We start from the raw sequence: 18,905 nt of genomic DNA, 5'->3' as shown, positions 1-18,905 counted from the left end.
TCTCAGATCCGTGGTGATGAAGCCTCCTGAGATCACCCAGATAGAAGTTCTCCCTCTTGCCGCAGATTGCCAGTGCGCTGCTTGCTGTATTGCTTCCAAGGCTGTTTCCCACCTTGTGTTATGTTCTGGTTACTTTCAGTTGTATGGTTGGGGTCTCGGGTACCCCATGGGATTCACTTTTATATTTCTTCCTCATTCCTAGCTCTGTTTTGAAAACAGTGGTTGTGCAATAAATTTGCATGCAGTGGTGTGCGAGAGCTGGTTTTGCCCTCGTTGCGACAGCTGATTGTGTCTTCACATCAGTTGGCCACGGCGGGAGTATTTGCACCATGGAAATGGACAGAAGCTATAAATCAGGGAATTTTTTTCTCCCTGGCGGGGTGGGGGGAACCTCTGTTTACATAATTGTCATAAGATCCCACAGGGCAACTGATCTTGGCAAAACCTAAAGACCCGTATGAATGTGAACATGGCCCTTTACCCATTATTCCTTGTGAATTGACTTAAATGATGGAGTAGCCAGTTGCTCAAACTCCTGAAGTTTCTTCAGGGATTGAGTTCGACCCAGGGAAAGTCAAGACTCAGGACTGCATTAGTCTTTGGTTGCTTAGCCAAGTTCCTCTTTCCTGCAAAATCTATTTGGACATGAATGGTCATGGAAACAGGGTCTGAAATATTAGTAAAGTTGAGTGAGAAAAAAACCCCACTAACTATTATTGGGGGGAAAAAGTGAACAGGATGTTACTATGGCTGCAATGATAATTTTCTCTTTGTTCTTCTCAAATACTATATATAAAATAGATAACCATTAATAATAAGAACCTACTGTATAGCATAGGGAACTCTACTCAGTACTCTGCAATGGCCTATATGGGAAATGAATCTAAAAGAATGGATATATGTATATGTATTGGAGAAGGCGATGGCACCCAACTCCAGTACTCTTGCCTGGAAAATCCCATAGGCAGAGGAGCCTGGTAGGCTGCAGTCCGTGGGGTCGCTAAGAGTCAGACACTACGGAGCGACTTCACTTTCACTTTTCACTTTCATGCATTGGAGAAGGAAATGGCAACCCACTCCAGTGTTCTTGCCTGGAGAATCCCAGGGATGGGGGAGCCTGGTGGGCTGCCGTCTGTGGGGTCATACAGAGTCGGACACGACTGAAGCGACTTAGCAGCAGTAGCATGTATGTGTATAACTGACTCACTTTGCTGTACACCTGAAACTAATACAACATTGTGAATCAGTTGTAGTCCAATAAAAATTTAAAAACCTTTAGTGGCTCCCTACAACCTACAAAACACCCAAACTCCCTGACATAAGTCACATACTACCCACAGCTTACTGTTCTAACCTCATTTTCTACCAGTCACATCACCCACTGTTGATTCTCACTTTCATTCTGCGTTCCAGCCTCTGTAGAGCCTCTGTTTTGGCCTAACCCTTCCCCTGGAAAGCCCTCCTGCTGCCTCTCTGTTCCACCACAGGCTCTCTCTCAGGCTTCTGTTCCTACCCAGTCCCCTCTCCCATGGACCAGAGGTTCTGGGTAACATGAAAATCCTCTCTTGTGTTTCTCTTTAGGAGCAGGACCCGAGGTCCCATCGGCCCTGGCAAGTATGGTTATGGGAAAGCCCCGTACATCTTACCATTGCAGACAGACTCTGCACACCCACCGCAGAGGCTTCGGCGGCAGAGGCCCTCATCCCGGAATTCCAGGTCCCAGGGGGCATCTGGCTCTAGCCATGACTACCACCCTTCAGCTCACCAGCGCCCCCAGCATGGACCTCTGTACCAGAGTGACAGTGGCCCGCGTTCTGGACTGCAAGCCTCAGAGGGCTCTGTCTACCAGCTGCCTTTGACCCATGACCAAGGCTTCCCTGCAGCCTCCAGTCTCTTCCACAGCCCAGAAGCAAGCAGCAGCCCTGGGCTGGGGCCCCCCAGGGCAGCTCAGAGCTTCTCCCAGCCCACCAGATCTACAGCCATCTCCTGCATCGGGGCCTACCGGCAGTACAAGCTGTGCAACACGAACGTGAGTACATACCGCCCGAGACTGGCCCTGGAAACAGCTGCTACTCATCTTTCTGCTGGTCGGCAGTACACATGGCAGAAGACAGCAGGGGCATGGTTTTTTAGACCATGTGAATACTCCCTTCCTCTCATTCCTTTTCATGTGTTCTCCCATATACTTTTCTAAGGTTATTACTTTAGTAACTTATGGATAACTTCTTGAGTCATTTATTGATGATCACTATTGCTGATCAAGCTACTTCCACATTCTCAGTGGCTTTATATCAAAACTATTTCTTCTTTGCTTTTTGGCCTGTGAGTCAGGTGCAGTTTAGCTAATTTAGGGCAACCAATGGTGGTGCCAAAGATGGGGGAGTTTGGGGGGGTTTGACCAGCATGAGTGTCATCCAGTAAGTTTCCTGGCGGCTCCCTGAAAAAGTCTGACAGTGAAAAATTGCTGAAGATTCCATAGCTGATGACTCTACAGCAAAGCAAATTATAAATGGAAGCTACACAAGATGACCAAATATGCTTTAAAAAAAGAAAATCAGTTTGTGTGCTGTGCTCACTCAGTCGTGTCCAACTCTTTCTGCCCCGTGGACTCACCAGGCTCCTCTGTCTATGGAATTTTCCAGGCAAGAACACTACAGTGGGTTGCCATTTTCTCCTCCAGAGGGCCTTCCTGACCCAGGGCTTGAACCTTTGTCCCCTGCATCTTCTGCATTGGCAGGAGGATTTTTTTTTTTTAAACCACTGAGCCACCTGGGAAACCAGTATCAGTTTAAAGACTTTATACTGAGTTGGCCAAAAAGTTCTTTTGGGTCTTACAGAAAAGCCTGAAAGAACTTTTTGGCCAACTCGATATAAAAGAGAAAGAAATAAGAGACTCCTTAAAGGTTAAATTTCCAAGTTGCTATATTTCTCATTAATTATTTAATCTGCCTTAATAGTTTTACTGGGTAACAGGACAGCTGTTATATATTAGCTTCAATTTCCTCATTAAAAATATATTTCCTGCTGCAGAGTCCATAGAAATGACTTAATTTGTGATTTCAATAATTCCTCTGAATGCCTGGATTTCTTTTCAGCATGTTCTTCCACTGACAGACTTCAGGAATTATTTATTTTTTAGAGCAATATTTTTCCTAAAGCCATTACTAATCAGTCAACCAGTAAGTCTTAATTGAGCATCATTGCTTGTCTTGTAATGAAAGAGGCTCCATGGAAGATAGAAGAAAAGTCATAGTATCTACCTCACAGAGTTGTTATGAGGATCAAAAGAGGTGATATTAAGAAAGTGCTTTGTAAACAAAACAAAAAAATACTTGTGCTCATCATAAGACATGGTCCCTGTTCTTGAATATCCATTGCAATTCTTTTAAAAATGAAATGGATTAATTTCTAATGTAGAATACACTCTCCCATTGCCTAGTATGTGTCTTAATTTTGAGGACCAAGTAATCCACAAAGAGAAGGAAAAGAGAGAAGGCATTTAGCATATATCAGCTTCCCAGGTGGTGGTAGTGCTAAAGCAGGAGAAGTGAGAGATGTGGTTCAATCCCTGGGTCGGGAGGATCCCCTGGAGTAGGGCATAGCAACCCACTCCAGTATTCTTGCCTGGAGAATGCCACAAACAGAGAAGCCTGGTGGGCTGCAGTCCATGGGGTCACAAAGAACTGGACGTGACCAAAGCAACTTTGCGCACCCTTCGGACGCTCAAACAGACCTGATATGTACTTAGCATTTCTTTCATTTAACCTCTGTTTTTGAAGCATGCACTTTTTTCCAGGCCTGTGCTGCCAACAGCACTGTGTTTGCCTATGTAGAAGCTGTGGTTTCTTCTGGTGCTGGATAACTCCACTACTGAGGAGACTGAATTGCAAGGAAATTTTTAAAAAAAATTCTTGTGAATTCATGATGTCTGCATCATTTTGCAAATAGGTAAAGCAGTGTCTCACACATCTTCTTAGACAAAGAAGTAAATGTTGACAAAGGATTGACAGGTTTAAATCCCTTCTTTTCACTGTAACGCTTTGCACCCCATCACCCCAAGCCACATCCTGCTGCTGCTGCTGCTAAGTCGCTTCAGTCGTGTCCGACTCTGTGCGACCCCATAGATGGCAGCCCACCAGGCTACCCCGTCCCTGAGATTCTCTAGTCATCCTACTTATGCTTATTGAGAGATTTCTTTCCTTAGAGGTCACAGTAATACACATCTTCTTTTTAAAATATTGGGGTATGGTTGCTTTACAATGTTGTGTTTCTGCTGTACAACGAAGTGCATCAGCTATATGTATATGTATATCCCCTCCTTCCGGGACCTCCCTACCACCCTCCCAACCCACCACAGAGCACCGAGCTGAGCCACCTGTGCTTTATAGCAGCATCGCACCAGCTATGTCTTTTACACATGGTAGTGCATCTGCGTCAGTTCTCATCTCCCCATTCATCCCGCCCGCTTCCCCCTGTGGTGTTCACATGTCCCTCTCGACACCTGCATCTATTCCTGCCTGCAAATAGGTTCATCTGGACATTTTCTGCTGCTGCTACTGCTAAGTCGCTTCAGTCGTGTCCAACTCTTGCGACCCCATAGACGGCAGCCCACCAGGCTCCCCCGTCCCTGGGATTCTCTAGGCAAGAACACTGGAGGGGGTTGCCATTTCCTTCTCCAATGCATGAAAGTGAAAAGTCAAAGTGAAGTCGCTCAGTCGTGTCTGACTCTTCACGCCCCCATGTACTGCAGCCTACCAGGCTCCTCCGTCCATGGGATTTTCCAGGCAAGAGTACTGGAGTGGGGTGCCATTGCCTTCTCCGGTACATTTTCTAGATTCCACATATATGCTTTAATAGACTTTATTTGTTTTTCTCTTTCTGACTTATTTCACTCTGTGTGACAGACTTTAGACCCGTCCATGTCTCTACAAATGACCCAGTTTGGTTCTTTTTTATGGCTGAGTAATATTCCATTGTATATATGCAACACATCTTCTTTATCCATTCCTCTGTCCTAGTGTTCATTGCAGGACTATTTACAGTAGCCAGGATGTTGAGGCAAACTAAATGCATATCTTCTTTTTTTAAGCCCATGGCTTCTTGTGACTTGGGCTATGCCCCATGAACACTTTAAGACTCCCTGTGTTACTGGCTCCTAGAACCACGCCTTGGTCTAATGATTTGTAGGAAGACTCACTGGACTCAGCATACGCTTGAAGGTACAGTTATGATTTATGACAATGAAAGGCTACTGGGAAAGTCAGCAAAAGGCAAAGTGCATGGGGCCAGGTCCAGAGGAAAGCAGGCTCAGTCTTCTAAGAGTCCTGTCCCTGTGGAGTCATACAGGATGTACTTCTTCATTCCCTCAGCAGTGAGTTATTATATGAGTGAAGTATCATCTACCAGGGAAGCTCATTACAGACTCCATGGCCAAAGTTGATACCGGGGACTAGTTCAGAGGCACCCTCTGCTTGCTACTTACTAAAGTGCCAGGCGCCCAGAAGAAAAGCAGGGGCTTAGCATAAAATATATTGTTTGTATAATATAGATGGAGCATAGTGACTCACACTTACCACTTAGGAAGTGGTGGGAACCCTTCTGAAATCCAAGTCCCCAGACATCAGCCGAAGACCGACATTGCAAGCAGGCTTTTCTGAGAGCAGTCTCAGTCCTGCTGTGCTGTCTCATTTGTGCATTTTCCATGTGGACCCATGAATTCCAGCATCTTAGCCTCAATGACCTTATGTAGATGTATTTGTATCCTTCTCAATGTCCCAAAGGGGTGATGGCATGAGTCTCTCAATTATGTAAATCTTCCTACTCAAAAATGAAAGAGGTGAAGGGCAGTGGTATGAATAATTCCCTGTGAACAGGGAGTGCAGGCTTTCACTTATGTCCTTTCAAAGATTAAAAAATAATGCATACATTTAGAGTTCTCTCCCAGATATTATCTGGGAGAAGAAAAAGAAGGGAGAGTAACCCAGAGCTGGTTGGAAATATCCACTGATTTCAGAACTTCATCCCTTTAACTAAGTGCCCAGTATATCCCACCCCAGTTGTTTTATTTATTTTTTAATAAAAAAATGTTTTTGGCTGCACCACAGGGCATGTGGGATCTTTGCTTCCCAACCAGGGATTGAACCAGTGCACCTTGCCATGGAAGCACAGAGTCTTAACCACTGCCTCCCCTCCCCAGGGAAGTCCCTCCCACTCCAGCTCTTGATGGAATGCCCCCTTTCTGAGACTTCCTTCACCGTAAAGGGCTCAGTTCTGAGCTGGGAGGTCATGTGATTGGCAGGTGGTCTGAATTAAGGGAAATGGTTTTGCAGGCGTCCAAATTCCGAAACAGTGTCTCATCACTGGTCATGATGTCTCCTTCAACACAGCAGAGAAGGTGCTGAATGAGCTACTTATAAGTCATTACACTCAGTGCTGGAGCACTTCATGAGGGGAAGAACTCTAGGAGCACAGGGCAGGAGGCCACAGGGCTGGGGAAGGGAACAGTTGAGCTGGGCTTTCAAGGATGGCCAAAACAGGGGAGAGAGCATTTGAGATCAAGGAAACAGCATAGTCATGGACAGGAAGACAGGGCTGGGTCAGGATCTCGGGTGCTGCAGAGCCTGCCAGGTAGTGTGGACTCCCCTTCTTTGACCTCTTGCCTCCTCTTCTGTTGTTATTCAGTGGCTGGGTCGTGTCCCTCTCCTTGAGACCCCATGGACTGCAGCACACCAGGCTTCCCTGTCCTTCACTACCTCCCGGAGTTTGCGCAAACTCATGTTTTTGCCCTCTTGCCTCCTCTTATCCACTATAAATAATCACAGTCTTTCTTGTTTCTTTTTTTCCTTAACTTTCTTTATTTTATTCTTCCTTTCTTCATTTCTTTCTTACTTGCTGTGCTGTGCATGGTATCACCATCTTAGTTCCCCAACTAGGGATGAAACCCGTGCCCCTTGCAGTGGAAGTGTGGCGTCAGCCACTGGACGGTCAGGGAAGTCCCAGATAATCACAGTCTTAATGGGCAATTTATTCTTTAACATCTCAGAATACAGAAGTATCACATGGTCTTGCTGGTCTTTCGTACATGAGATTGACAGGTGAGAAACATTTAAACACAGTAAAAAATCAGAAAGCAATTCTAATCAACTGGCTTAATTGGTTAAGTCTTAAAGGCTTACTGAGCTTGGGAGCAAATCTGAGCTGGATATAAACCCCAGTTCCAATGCTGGGAGTTGAGTTTCCTTGGGCAAGTTACTTAACTCTTTGAGGACCATCTGTAATCTGGGGACAGTAATTGTACCTACTGCACAGAGTTGTGAGGTTCAGATAAGGTCAGATTCAAGCTTGGCATGTGCTGACACACTGTTAGCAGGAAAAAAGACTGGACCTGGATAAGTGAATGTGGCTGAAGATGATGGAGTAAGATGTCTACATATCTGAACAGGTCCCATTTCCTAAGTGCCCAGTCATGGAATTGTGGATGAAATGGTCAGACTTGCTCAGAATCCCTTTTTGTCCTTTGACTTACCTGTGGTTGAGAGTTCTTTCCTTTTGAAAGTGAAAGTGTTAGCCTTTCAGTCATGTGTACCTCTTTGTGACCTCCATGAACTGTAGCCCTCCAGGCTCCTCTGTCCATGGAATTTTCCAGGCAAGAATCCTGGAGTGTGGAGCCATTCCCTTCTCCAGGCTATCTTCCCAACCCAGGAGTGAAACCTGGGTCTCCTGCACTGACCAGCAGATTCTTTACCATCTGAGCCACCAGGGAAGCCTTTTCCTTTGCCCAACCATAAAAGAAGCTGAGAGACCCAGCATTTCAGCTGTGATGTGGTTTTAATCTAATCACCCTTGAGTCATATTTAAAGTGACAGAAGTCAGCCTACAGGTAACTTCATGCCAGTGAAGCCTTTATGCCCTCAGATGGGTATATTTAATGTTAAGCCATACCGTACATGGTAGTGTGTCTTTAGGATTGTTCCGATCATATAAGATGTCCTCGATGAAATAGTACTTCAGTATCAGTAATAAATGCAACATTAATGATCTCTGAAAGTAGACTTTAAAAATAAGGAAGACTTTCTTTATCCTTGCCTACTGTGTATGAGGAAGTAAAGCTGACACACTTCAGTACGAATAAAGAATTTCTGGGGGCTTCCCTGGTGGTCCAGTTGTTAAGACTCCATACTGCCACTGCAGGGAGTGTGAGCTCAATCCCCGGTCAGGGAACTAAGTTCCCATATGCCACATGGTGCAGCCAAATAAAGACATCATCAATAAATAAAGCTAGTCACTTAAGAATAAAATTTACAGCAGGCATCTTCGTAGATGTCTACTAGTATAACACTCCCTACTGTTACACTAGTCACTCCCCACTGTGGATTTTTGCTTAGAGTCCATGAGCACAACCCTGACATTGATTGGGGGTCAGGGACACTGAAATTAGAGGAAGCTCTGACCCTAAGCAAGTCAAAGTTCAGTGGGAGAGGGAGGCTTATAAATATGTAACAAGTACTAACAGAGTTTTGCCAAGAGAATGAACTGGTCTTAGGAAACACCCTCTTCCAACAACACAAGAGATGACTCTACACATGGACATCACCAGATGGTCAATATGGAAATCAGATTGATTATATTCTTTGCAGCTGAAGATGGAAAAGCTCTATACAGTTAACAATAACAAGACTGGGAGCTGACTATGGCTTAGATCATGAACTTCTTATTGCCAAGTTCAGACTTAAATTGAAGAAAGTAGGGAAAACCACTAGACCATTCAGGTATGACCTAAATCAAGTTCCTTACAATTATACAGTGGAAGTGACAAATGGATTCTAGGGATTAGATCTGGTAGACAGTGCCTGAAGAACTGTGGACGGAAGTTTGTAGCCTTGTACCAGAGGTGGTTATCAAAACCATCCCTAAGAAGAAATGCAAAAAGGCAAAGTGGTTGTCTGAGAAGGTCTTACAAATAGCAGAGATAAAAAGAGAAGCGAAAGACAAAGAAGAAAGGAAAGATATATCCATCAGAATGCAGAGTTTCAAAGAATAGCAAGGAGAGATAAGAAAGCCCTTATAGAATGGGAAACAATAGAATGGGAAAGACTAGAGATCTCTTCAAGAAAATTAGAGATACCAAGGGAACATTTCATGCAAAGATGGGCTCAATAAAGGACAGAAACGGTATGGAACTAACAGAAGCAGAATATATTAAGAGAAGGTGGCAAGAATACACAGAAGAGCTATACAAAAAGATCTTCATGACCCAGATAATCACGATGATGTGATCACTCACCTAGAGCCAGACATCCTGGAATGCGAAATCAAGTGGGCCTTAGGAAGCATCACTCCAAACAAAGCTAGTGGAGGTGATGGAATTCCAGTGGAGCTATTTCAAATCCTAAAAGATGATGCTGTGAAAGTGCCGCATTCAATATGCCAGCAAATTTGGAAAACTCAGCAGTGGCCGCAAGACTGGAAAAGGTCAGTTTTCATTCCAATCCCAAAGAAAGGCAATGCCAAAGAATGTTCAAACTACCACACAATTGCACTCATCTCACACACTAGTAAAGCCATGGTTAAAATTCTGAATATATTCAGAATATATTCATGGTTAAAATGTTGAAGTCAAGCTTCAACATTACATGAACCAAGAACTTAGAGATGTTCAAGCTGTATTTAGAAAAGGCAGAGGAACCAGAAATCAAATTGCCAACATCCATTGGATCATAGAAAAAGCAAGAGAATTCCAGAAAAAAACATGTACTTCTGCTTCACTGACTATGCTAAAGACTTTCACTATGTGGATCACAACAAACTGTAGAAAATTCTTAAAGAAATGGGAATTCCAGACCATCTCACCTGCCTCCTGAGAAATCAGTATGCAGGTCAATCAGCAACAGTTAGAACTGAACATGGAACAATGGACTGGTTCCAAATTGGTAAAGGATTACGTCAAGGCTGAATATTGTCACCCAGCTTATTTAACTTGTGTGTAGAGTTCATCATGCAAAATGCTGGGTTGGATGAAGCACAAGCTGGAATCAAGATTGCTGGGAGAACTATCAATAGCCTCAGATATGCTCATGACACCACCCTTATGACAGAAAGGGAAGAGGAACTCAAGAGCCTCTTGATAAATGTGAAGAGGAGAGTGAAAAAGCTGGCTTAAAACTCAACATTCAGAAAACTAAGATCATGGCTTCTGGTCCCATCACTTCATGGCAAATAGATGGGGAAACAATGGAAACAGTGACAGATTTTATTTCCTTGGGCTCCAAAATCACTGCAGATGGTGACTGCAGCCATGAAATTAAAAGATACTTGCTCCTTGGAAGAAAATCTATGACTAACCTAGATAGCATATTAAAAAGCAGAGACATTACTTTGCTGACAAAGGTCTGTCTAGTCAAAGCTATGGTTTTTCCAGTAGTCATGATGGGTATGAGCGTTGTACCATAAAGAAAGCTGAGCACTGAAGAATTGATGCTTTTGAACTGTGGTGCTGAAGAAGACACTCGAAAGTCCCTTGGACTGCAAGGAGATCAAATCAGTCCATCCTAAAGGAAATCAGTCCTGAATATTCATTGGAAAGACTGATGATGAAGCTGAAGTGCCAACACTTTGGCCACCTGGTGCAAAGAGCTGACTCATTAGAAAAAAACCCTGATGCTGGGAAAGATTGAAGGTGGGAGGAAAAGGGGACGACAGAGGATGAGGTGGTTGGATGGCATCACCGACCTGAGGAACATGAGTTTGAGCAAGCTCCAGGAGTTGGTGATGGACAGGGAAGCCTGGTGTGCTGCAGGCCATGGGGTCGCAGAGACACGACTGAGCGACTGAACTGAACTGAAGAACAAGTGCAGTGCTCAGGCACCGCCCTACATGCTGTGTAGGTCCTTTGAAATCTCCAGATAGTGGAAGTGAACCTGGCTTGGGTGAAGGGAAGCGAAGGCCTCCTGAAGCAGTGCAGCTGATTCAGCAGAGAAGAGAGTTTCCTAGAAAGGGGGAGTGACAGAGTTGCGAGAGTCCTTTCAGGCTCCAGTAAGGGCTGAGAAACAAGAAGGGATGTTGGAGGACCTCTCAGTGGAATGAGATGCTTTTGCTTGAGCGGTGACTTCACCTGCAAATATATCTTCAGCAGTGAAGGAGCAACACCAGGAGGTGAACATGGTTTATCCACAGCCCTGGACACGTTCTCAACTGTGGCTAAAAATAATGAGTATTCAAACATCGTGTAAACAGATACATTTCTTTTATTTTTAACTTTTTATTTTGTATTGGAGTATAGCTGATTTGGCACCCCACTCCAGTACTCTTGCCTGGAAAATCCCATGGATGGAGGAGCCTGGTAGGCTGCAGTCCATGGGGTTGCCAAGAGTTGGACATGACTGAGCAACTTCCCTTTCACTTTTCACCTTCATGCATTGGAGAAGGAAATGGCAACCCACTCCAGTGTTCTTGCCTGGAGAATCCCGAGGATGGGGGAGCCTGGTGGGCTGCCATGTATGGGGTCGCACAGAGTCGGACACGACTGAAGCGACTTAGCATAGCTGATTAACAAGCTTGTGATAGTTTTAGGTAAACAGCAAAGGGATTCAGCCACACATATACATGTATCCATTCTTCCCCAAACTCCCCTCCCATCTAGGCTGCCACATAATATTAATGAGAGTTCCCTGTGCTATACAGTAGGTCCTTGTTGGTTTTCCATTTTAAATATATGCTTATTGAAGGTCAAGACTTGGGGACAAAATGACTAGAGTCTTTCTTTATAGGGGTGACACATGGGAAGGAGAAAACCAAAGCACAATCTCTCCTGGTGTCTGTAGAGATGCAGTAAAAATACAGCTCTTGCTGCTAGCTGTTTCTAGGCTTTTGTATTATTATTATTTGCAACGTAATTAACCAATTGAGACATCTTACGCTGTTTGTCCTGGAGCCCTAAATGTCTCTCTCCCTCCTTCTTCTCTTAAGCACTCTGAGTTCAGTACTTCCTCCCCGGAGAGGAAACTGACACACAGGCTCCTTCTGGATCAAGGAGGCTGCAGTGAGTCACCAGGTGCAAGGCGGGGACAAGGTTTTGAGTTTTTAAAGGGCTTTGCTGACAAAGGAGGCATGATCCTGAGTTTAGACAGAGTGCACTTAGCATTTTGAGGGGAAAAACCTCTGGGGCTAACAAGCAGCTTTTAGCAAAAAAAGGCTGTGACGAGTTGTGGTATCTCCAGTGACTCTCCAGTAAATTTCCCTGGGGTGGGACTGACTTCTGACAATGGATTTATCCACATGCAGAGTTGTTTCTGGCTCAAAGTAAGTGAAAATGAAGGGAGGATGTTGGACAAATCTCAAATATAGCTAAGCTCTCTTTAGGCAGATTTTAATTCTATCCCATTGCTACTCTTATATGAAATGAGAGAGGAACTGATAAACAACTTCCTGCATGCAGTTTAAGGAGAAACTTTGCAAATGGGCCACATCAAGAAGTCGGTGCAGTTCTGTGAGGTATGAAATGTACCAGGAACTATGGGGCCAGTTACTGGATACACAAGTTCTCTAACTTCAGGGCTCAACTTAGGCTTCTCCAGTCATGAACTTGGCCCCAGCCGCCTTGTCTGGGAAATAGATGTGAATGTCAGTGGTGTTTGCAGCACTCTGCTTTCATCTTCTCAGGCCACTCGGAATTTTCCATAGAAATACGTGTGTGTGTGTGTGTGTGTGTGTGTGTGTGTGTGTGTGTGTGTGTGAGAAATGGGCTTGCTGGTGGCTCAGATGGTGAAGAATCTGCCTGCAATGTGGGAGACCTGAGTTTGATCCTTGGGTTGGGAAAATCCCCTGGAGAAGAGAATGTCAATCCACTCCAGTATTCTTGCTTGGGATATTCCATGGACAGAGGAACCTGGTGGGTTACAGTCAATGGGGTTGAAAGAGTTGGACACAACTGAGTGACTAACAGATATATATGAAATATGGATATGAATATTTTGTGAACAGTGGCCTTATATATATAGTATATATAAACATGTAAATATTAGATGCATTAAACATAAATATTCAAATAAATTTCATACAGATATATGTGTGAAATATAAATGTATGAATCATACCCATAAATATGTTGTTGTTCAGTTGCTCAGTCTTGTCTGACTCTTTGCAACCCCATGGACTGCAGCACACCAGGCTTCCCTGTCCATCACCATCTCCCAGAGTTCGCTCAAGGTCATGTCCATTGAGTCAGTGATGCTATCTAACCATCTTATCCTCGGATGCGCCCTTCTCTTCTTGTTCTCAATCTTTCCCAGCATCAAGGTCTTTTCCAATGATTCGGTTCTTTGCATCGGGTAGCCAAAGTATTGGAGCTTCAGCATCAGTCCTTCCAATGAATACTCAGGGTTGAATTCCTTTAGGATTGACTGATTTGATCTCCTTGCAGTCCAAGGGACTTTAAAGAGTCTTCTCCAGCACCACAATTCTTCAATGCTCAGCCTTCTTTATTGTCAAGCTCTCACATCCATATATGACCACTGGAAAAACCATAGCTTCGACTGTGCAGACCTTTCTTGGCAAGGTGACATCTCTGACTTTTTAATATGCTGTCTAGTCTTGTCATAGCTTTTCTTCCAAAGAGCAAGCGTCTTTTAATTTCATGGCTGCAGTCACCATCTGCAGTGATTTTGGAGCCCAAGAAAATAAAATCTGTCACTGTTTCCATTGTTTCCCCATCTATTTGCCAGGAAGTGATGGGACTGGATGCCATAATCTTAGTTTTTTTAATAGTGAGTTGTTTATTCACAACTGTCACTTTTCATGATTACAAAAAGAAGTTCAAATAGGATGGAATATCACAGTGGCAGTAAGAGGTATATCCTCGTCCCTCTCTCAAGATGTAATTACAGTCAATCATTTCAAATTTAAATTTCTCCATAACTTGAAATAGTATACCAACACCTCGCTTCTTGATATATCAGCTTCAAATTTTCTCTGTTGACTCCTCACTCTGCAAGATAAAGAAATGACCCCCTTACATCCACTCTGCTATTCTGTTAGCCACATTTTATTTTCAGTTATATTTTTATTATATATAGTATGTTAATAATTTTTGTTTTGTTGATTTGTCAATGTTTTGAAGGATCAAGCAACTCCTTATTTTTCAAGATTAGAAACGTAGTGACTAAGTGGTTCACCAAATTCTTCCCATGGCATTACATGTTTTGGCTTATTTCTTTATTTATTTTACCTTGGCCTATGAAATCCTTGCAGGAGACTATTTTGAGGAATTTTTCTTTGCATCCTCAATAATTGCAATCATAGCAAGGGTACAATGACTGTTTGCCTTTGAAGGAATTTCACGTCTTGCCTCAGCAGATGGCAGAGGGGAGGGAAACCAGGCTTATTAGTAAGATTCTTAAAGTAGCCACTGTAAGATTTGTGCTCCTTGGGGGAGTAAGAGCTTTGAATTTAAAAGTTTACTTTTTCCCACATACTTCCTGGTTAGTTGTATAAAGGATATTCTCTTTTAGAGCTATTCTTCTTACAGATCTCGAGATACATGAATAATCTAAAAAGGGAGAAATAAACAAGCATTCCTGTGATAAACCTAGGTTTGTATAGACATGTGTACAGAGTATTTAAGAAATAGGGTTCTCTTGGGTGAATGGATGGGCTTAGTTACATTAACATCCTTTGGGTCTTTGATGAACTTACTAAGAGGGAAACTCCTTTCTCTAGGAGAACAGTATGAATTTGGATAGGAAACAAAAAGTGTCTGAGAATGGAGAAAACCTCAGTTATTTGTTTTTTAAATCCAAAGCCTTTACCAAGCTCTTTTGGAAAAACCAGTTTGCTGACTGTCTGGAGGACCCTGGAAGTGGTGGGAGGTGGCAGCATTATTGCAAAGTTGAGTTTGTTCCAAGTGACTTGGGAAAACAGTTGTTAAACATATTTGAAAACTGTGCTGGATCGCTTGTAAGAAATTTTGATCCATGGTTGTATGATTCTACAGCTGGGAAACAAAGCCCATCTTCCATCTGTAGAAGAGAACACCCACCTGTCAGGCACTTAGAGCTTCTGGAACTGCTGGGTTCATCTTTGATGTCTTCTTAGATTTCAATTCAGCTAACATGTATTGCATTAGTATGAGATACAAACTTGAATATATTACTAATTTACTCCTCATGGAATTCCAGGGTTGGGGGCAGTAGCATAGGGCTTGGGATTGAAATGCAGCCATTTAGGCTGTTTTAGAGGAGCAGAGTACTTTTCCCAAGGTCACGTAGGCACTTTCTCATGGCAGTGCAAGGACATTTTCTAGAGCTTGTTCTTTAGATTTTTTTCACTGTGGTGATGTTAAATACATCATGTGTTGCTATGGTAGCTGGTCTTTTGATTGAATCCAGAGCAATGCAAAAGCTAAAGAAAAAAAAAAAAAGTGCATATAGGACCCAGGCAGACCCCAAGGTCATGTTCCTTGGTGTTGTCTTCATCAGGGATGATATTCTTCAGTCTCCTGGGGAACTGAAACAATTAATTACTAAAAGGTAATTGTGTGATCACTGACAGGGACCTCTTGAGCAGTGAAGTTATGTATGGGCAGCTGTCATCTCAGATTAACCAGGGTCACTGGAAACATAGCCAGATTTTCCATAATAATTTTTGTGACTCATCGCAACTCTAAGCAATTGTCTAGATGGAACTTTGGATAGGGCCTCAAGTGCTTTATAAGGATTCTGCTCATTATATTAAAGTACATCTTTATTCCACTTCCCATAAGAGACCGGTGGGAATAACCCTCCTTCTCTGGGATGGGAGAGAGTCATTTGAAGGGAGGTTATCTCCCAGGGGCATTCTTTGGCTGTAAAGCTCCAGTCGTAGCTGGCCCCATCCTGAGCGGGCCTGATCTCTATCTCTATGGCTTGTCCCTTGTTTCAGTTTTTTGGCCTGAAGATCATAAGGATCTGTGCCCGTGGAAAGGATCAGCAGGAAATCTGCCCCAGGCCAACTCGCAGTGTAATATAGAAACAATTACTGATAAGGTGAGGGTGACTCAGTCTGTGGCATCAGGAAACAACCCACTTAAAGTGTAACAAATGTAAAATGATCTGTAATCTGGAAGTTTTAACTTCAGAGAGTCTGTTGAAATGAAAGGAGATCATACACTGATAACAGTATGACAAGTACAAACAGATGTAATCTACAGAAGAGACATGAAACAGAAATTCCCCAGCCCTCCTTGGTTTTCATCCTCAATCTTCAGCTCCCTAGTCTTTGTTACTGGGGCTACTCCAGCGGGCCTCAGAGACCGAATCTAAACCTGTTCTCCAGGATGTCTCCTGACAGTAAGCAAGAGGACCTTACAGCTCTCTTGTCTGAGGATCCATTACAATTGAGCTATGCTGTCCACACGATCTCAACGGGCACCTCGGCAGAGTGGTTACTGTCATGAGTTCTAGAGTTAAAACCTGACTTCCCCACATGCCCTGTGACCTTGGGCAGCTGCTTTAACTTTTCTTTGCCTTCTCTTCCTCATCTATAAAATGGACATGGGTGGTTGTGCAGATTAAATGAGTAAATATACATAAATCGTATGGTGGAATAGCTGACTTTTGGTGAGTGTTGATAAAAGTTTGCTATTTCTTTTTGTAATTTTATTCTTTGTTTATTTTTGGCTGTGCTAGGTCTTCGTTGTTGTGTGGGTTTTTCTCTAGTCATGGAGATCTTCCTGGATCAAGAATCAAACCCTTGTCTCCTGTATTGGCAGGCAGATTCTTTACCACTGAGCCACCAGGGAAGCCCCCAGATTTAGCTATTCTTAACACCATCATCATCATTATCACCCCAGACATCTATGTTCCTCTCCTGTACCGTAATTCTGTCTCAATAACCCACTTCCATATCTGGACTCCGTGAGGCTTGCATTTTTCTGACCAGGTCTCTCCCCTCCTCTGGAAGTAGTGTCCTGACTCTCACTGGCAACTCACCTGGCCTCCTGTGGGTCATCTTTCAGGGTACCTTGTTAACCTCCTGCTGCACCTTCCCATGCGAGGTAATCCCTGGGTACCATGGTCAATCTCTGGGCTCATCTGCTTCCTGGTAACCATAGGTGGATTTGCTGTTTTAGCACCTGATCCCTCAGGGGTCAGATGTTCACAAGCACCCTGGCCTCAGGAGGTAACTGGGGCCACACTCAAATGTAAAGAACTTGTTGATCTGAGACAAGATATCCTGAATGACCTATCACAGGTGGCTGGTAGACTTGGCAGATGCATATGGATATAATAAAAGCACCAGGCATTAGCATTAAAAACTCTGCAAAAATGTTAACAGTATTGAGCCGTTCCAGCTTTGCATGGCTATGTGTTTGGAAGAGCTCGATAGTGATACATCTGTATTACATAAATGTTAAATATAGCAGAAAAACTAGATAATACAAATAAACCAAGTTAATTATAAAAAGAAAACATCTATAACCCATCTTCCAGAGATAACCATTCGAATCTCTCTCACTGTCTCCACACACACAGACCCTGCCAACACACACACACATAATCACGTTTTTCAATCAGTAGATTGTGGACTGCTTTCCATGTCGTGAAGTATACATTTAGATTATCAAGCATCAAATGATTCAAAATGATTCTGAAGCTGTGCTGTTTCGTGGTCCAGCTTTTTGGCACTATTTCGCTGCTAAATGATAATGGTGATGGTGATGGTAAGAATAGCTAGACTTCTGGGCTTCCCTGGGAGCTCAGTGGTAAAGAATCTGCCTGCCAGTACAGTAGACAAGGGTTTGATCCCCGATCCAGGAAGATCTCCACAACTAGAGAAAAGCCCACACAGCCACAACGACCTAGCACAGCCAAAAATAAAAAAGAATAAAATTATAAAGAAGTTAAACAGACTGGCTGAGTTTTTATGGTGTGCAGCTTCTGATGCTGGTAACTGCCACCAGGTTAATTAGGGTGGCTCCTGGCTGGAGCCTCCTTCAGAGCAGCTTGGCTCTGTGTAGGAGTGGTTATTTGAGGAACAGGACTTTTGGCCCATGTGTTCTAGTCTCTTTCCATTACGAAAACCTGCCACCCAGCAGTGGATCTCAAGTTTCTAGGGATGGCCAGGGTGGGTGTTTAGCATTCTGGGCTCCGCCTCTATGTCACTGTGCGATGTCTGGCAGGGTAACCCGTCTCTCCATGCCTCTGTGTCCTCCTCTTTAAATTTAAGGAGTTGTACTTGCTTTTCTTCCGCTCTCACACTCGGATTGCATGTTAAATCATTTGGAGTGTGATTGAGGCCTGGGAGTGGCTCTTATTTGTGGCTGCATAATCTGGTGCCAGGCTGGCTGCCCCAGGATCACCAGAGTGGGGGCGCATTCCAAGTGTATATTCCTGGCCCTCTTCCTTATCCTCCACTGGATAAGGAAGCCCAAGAATCTGTATTTTTTAACAATCCCCTTAGCTAGTCTTTCTCATTGAAAGGATGGTGCCTGCTCCTAAGCTGCCCGCCTGATCTCATCCTAGCTGAACTGTCATTCTGGCCAAAGGGTTGTAAAAAGCATCTTAACCCCAAATCCTTCATGGAGGCAGCTGGTTTTGCTGGAAGCCTACATGGTTCCGGCTTTAGGACCGCCAGCAGCTTGGCTTCCATGGCCCCTGGAGACAGCTTTCCCCAGCCTGTTAGCTTCTCACCCATTGTCAGAGCTCAGAGCACGCTGCTCAACCACCTGGCCCCCTTCCCCCGGCCCAGTTTCCATTATGTTCTACTTCACATGGTTTCTTGTTCTATATGGTTTGGCTCAGGCTGCAGTAGGGTTATGACCACCCTGCATGTTTGTCCCAGCAGCTTCCCCCACTGCCCTTCATCAAGCAGGGGATGTTTTCCCTTCCACCTGGTTTTATTCCCCCCCTCTGTTCCCTCATCTTCCAGGAGAC

General features: G+C 43.9%; 1 protein-coding gene across 1 annotated transcript in view; it reads left to right on the top strand.

Moving 5' to 3' along the window:
• The window catches only part of THSD4 (thrombospondin type 1 domain containing 4), a 665,429-nt gene that overhangs the window by 129,555 nt on the left and 516,969 nt on the right, over positions 1–18,905 (top strand). The window contains exon 5 of the mRNA XM_018053563.1: positions 1,582–2,029. Coding sequence (XP_017909052.1) covers positions 1,582–2,029 — 448 coding nt within the window. The remainder of the gene's footprint in view (positions 1–1,581; positions 2,030–18,905) is intronic.

Source organism: Capra hircus, chromosome 10, assembly GCF_001704415.2.
Source record: "Capra hircus breed San Clemente chromosome 10, ASM170441v1, whole genome shotgun sequence".
Lineage (NCBI taxonomy): Eukaryota > Metazoa > Chordata > Mammalia > Artiodactyla > Bovidae > Capra > Capra hircus.
Note: the sequence above shows the minus strand (reverse complement) of the source record. Positions and strands in the feature narration are given on the sequence as shown.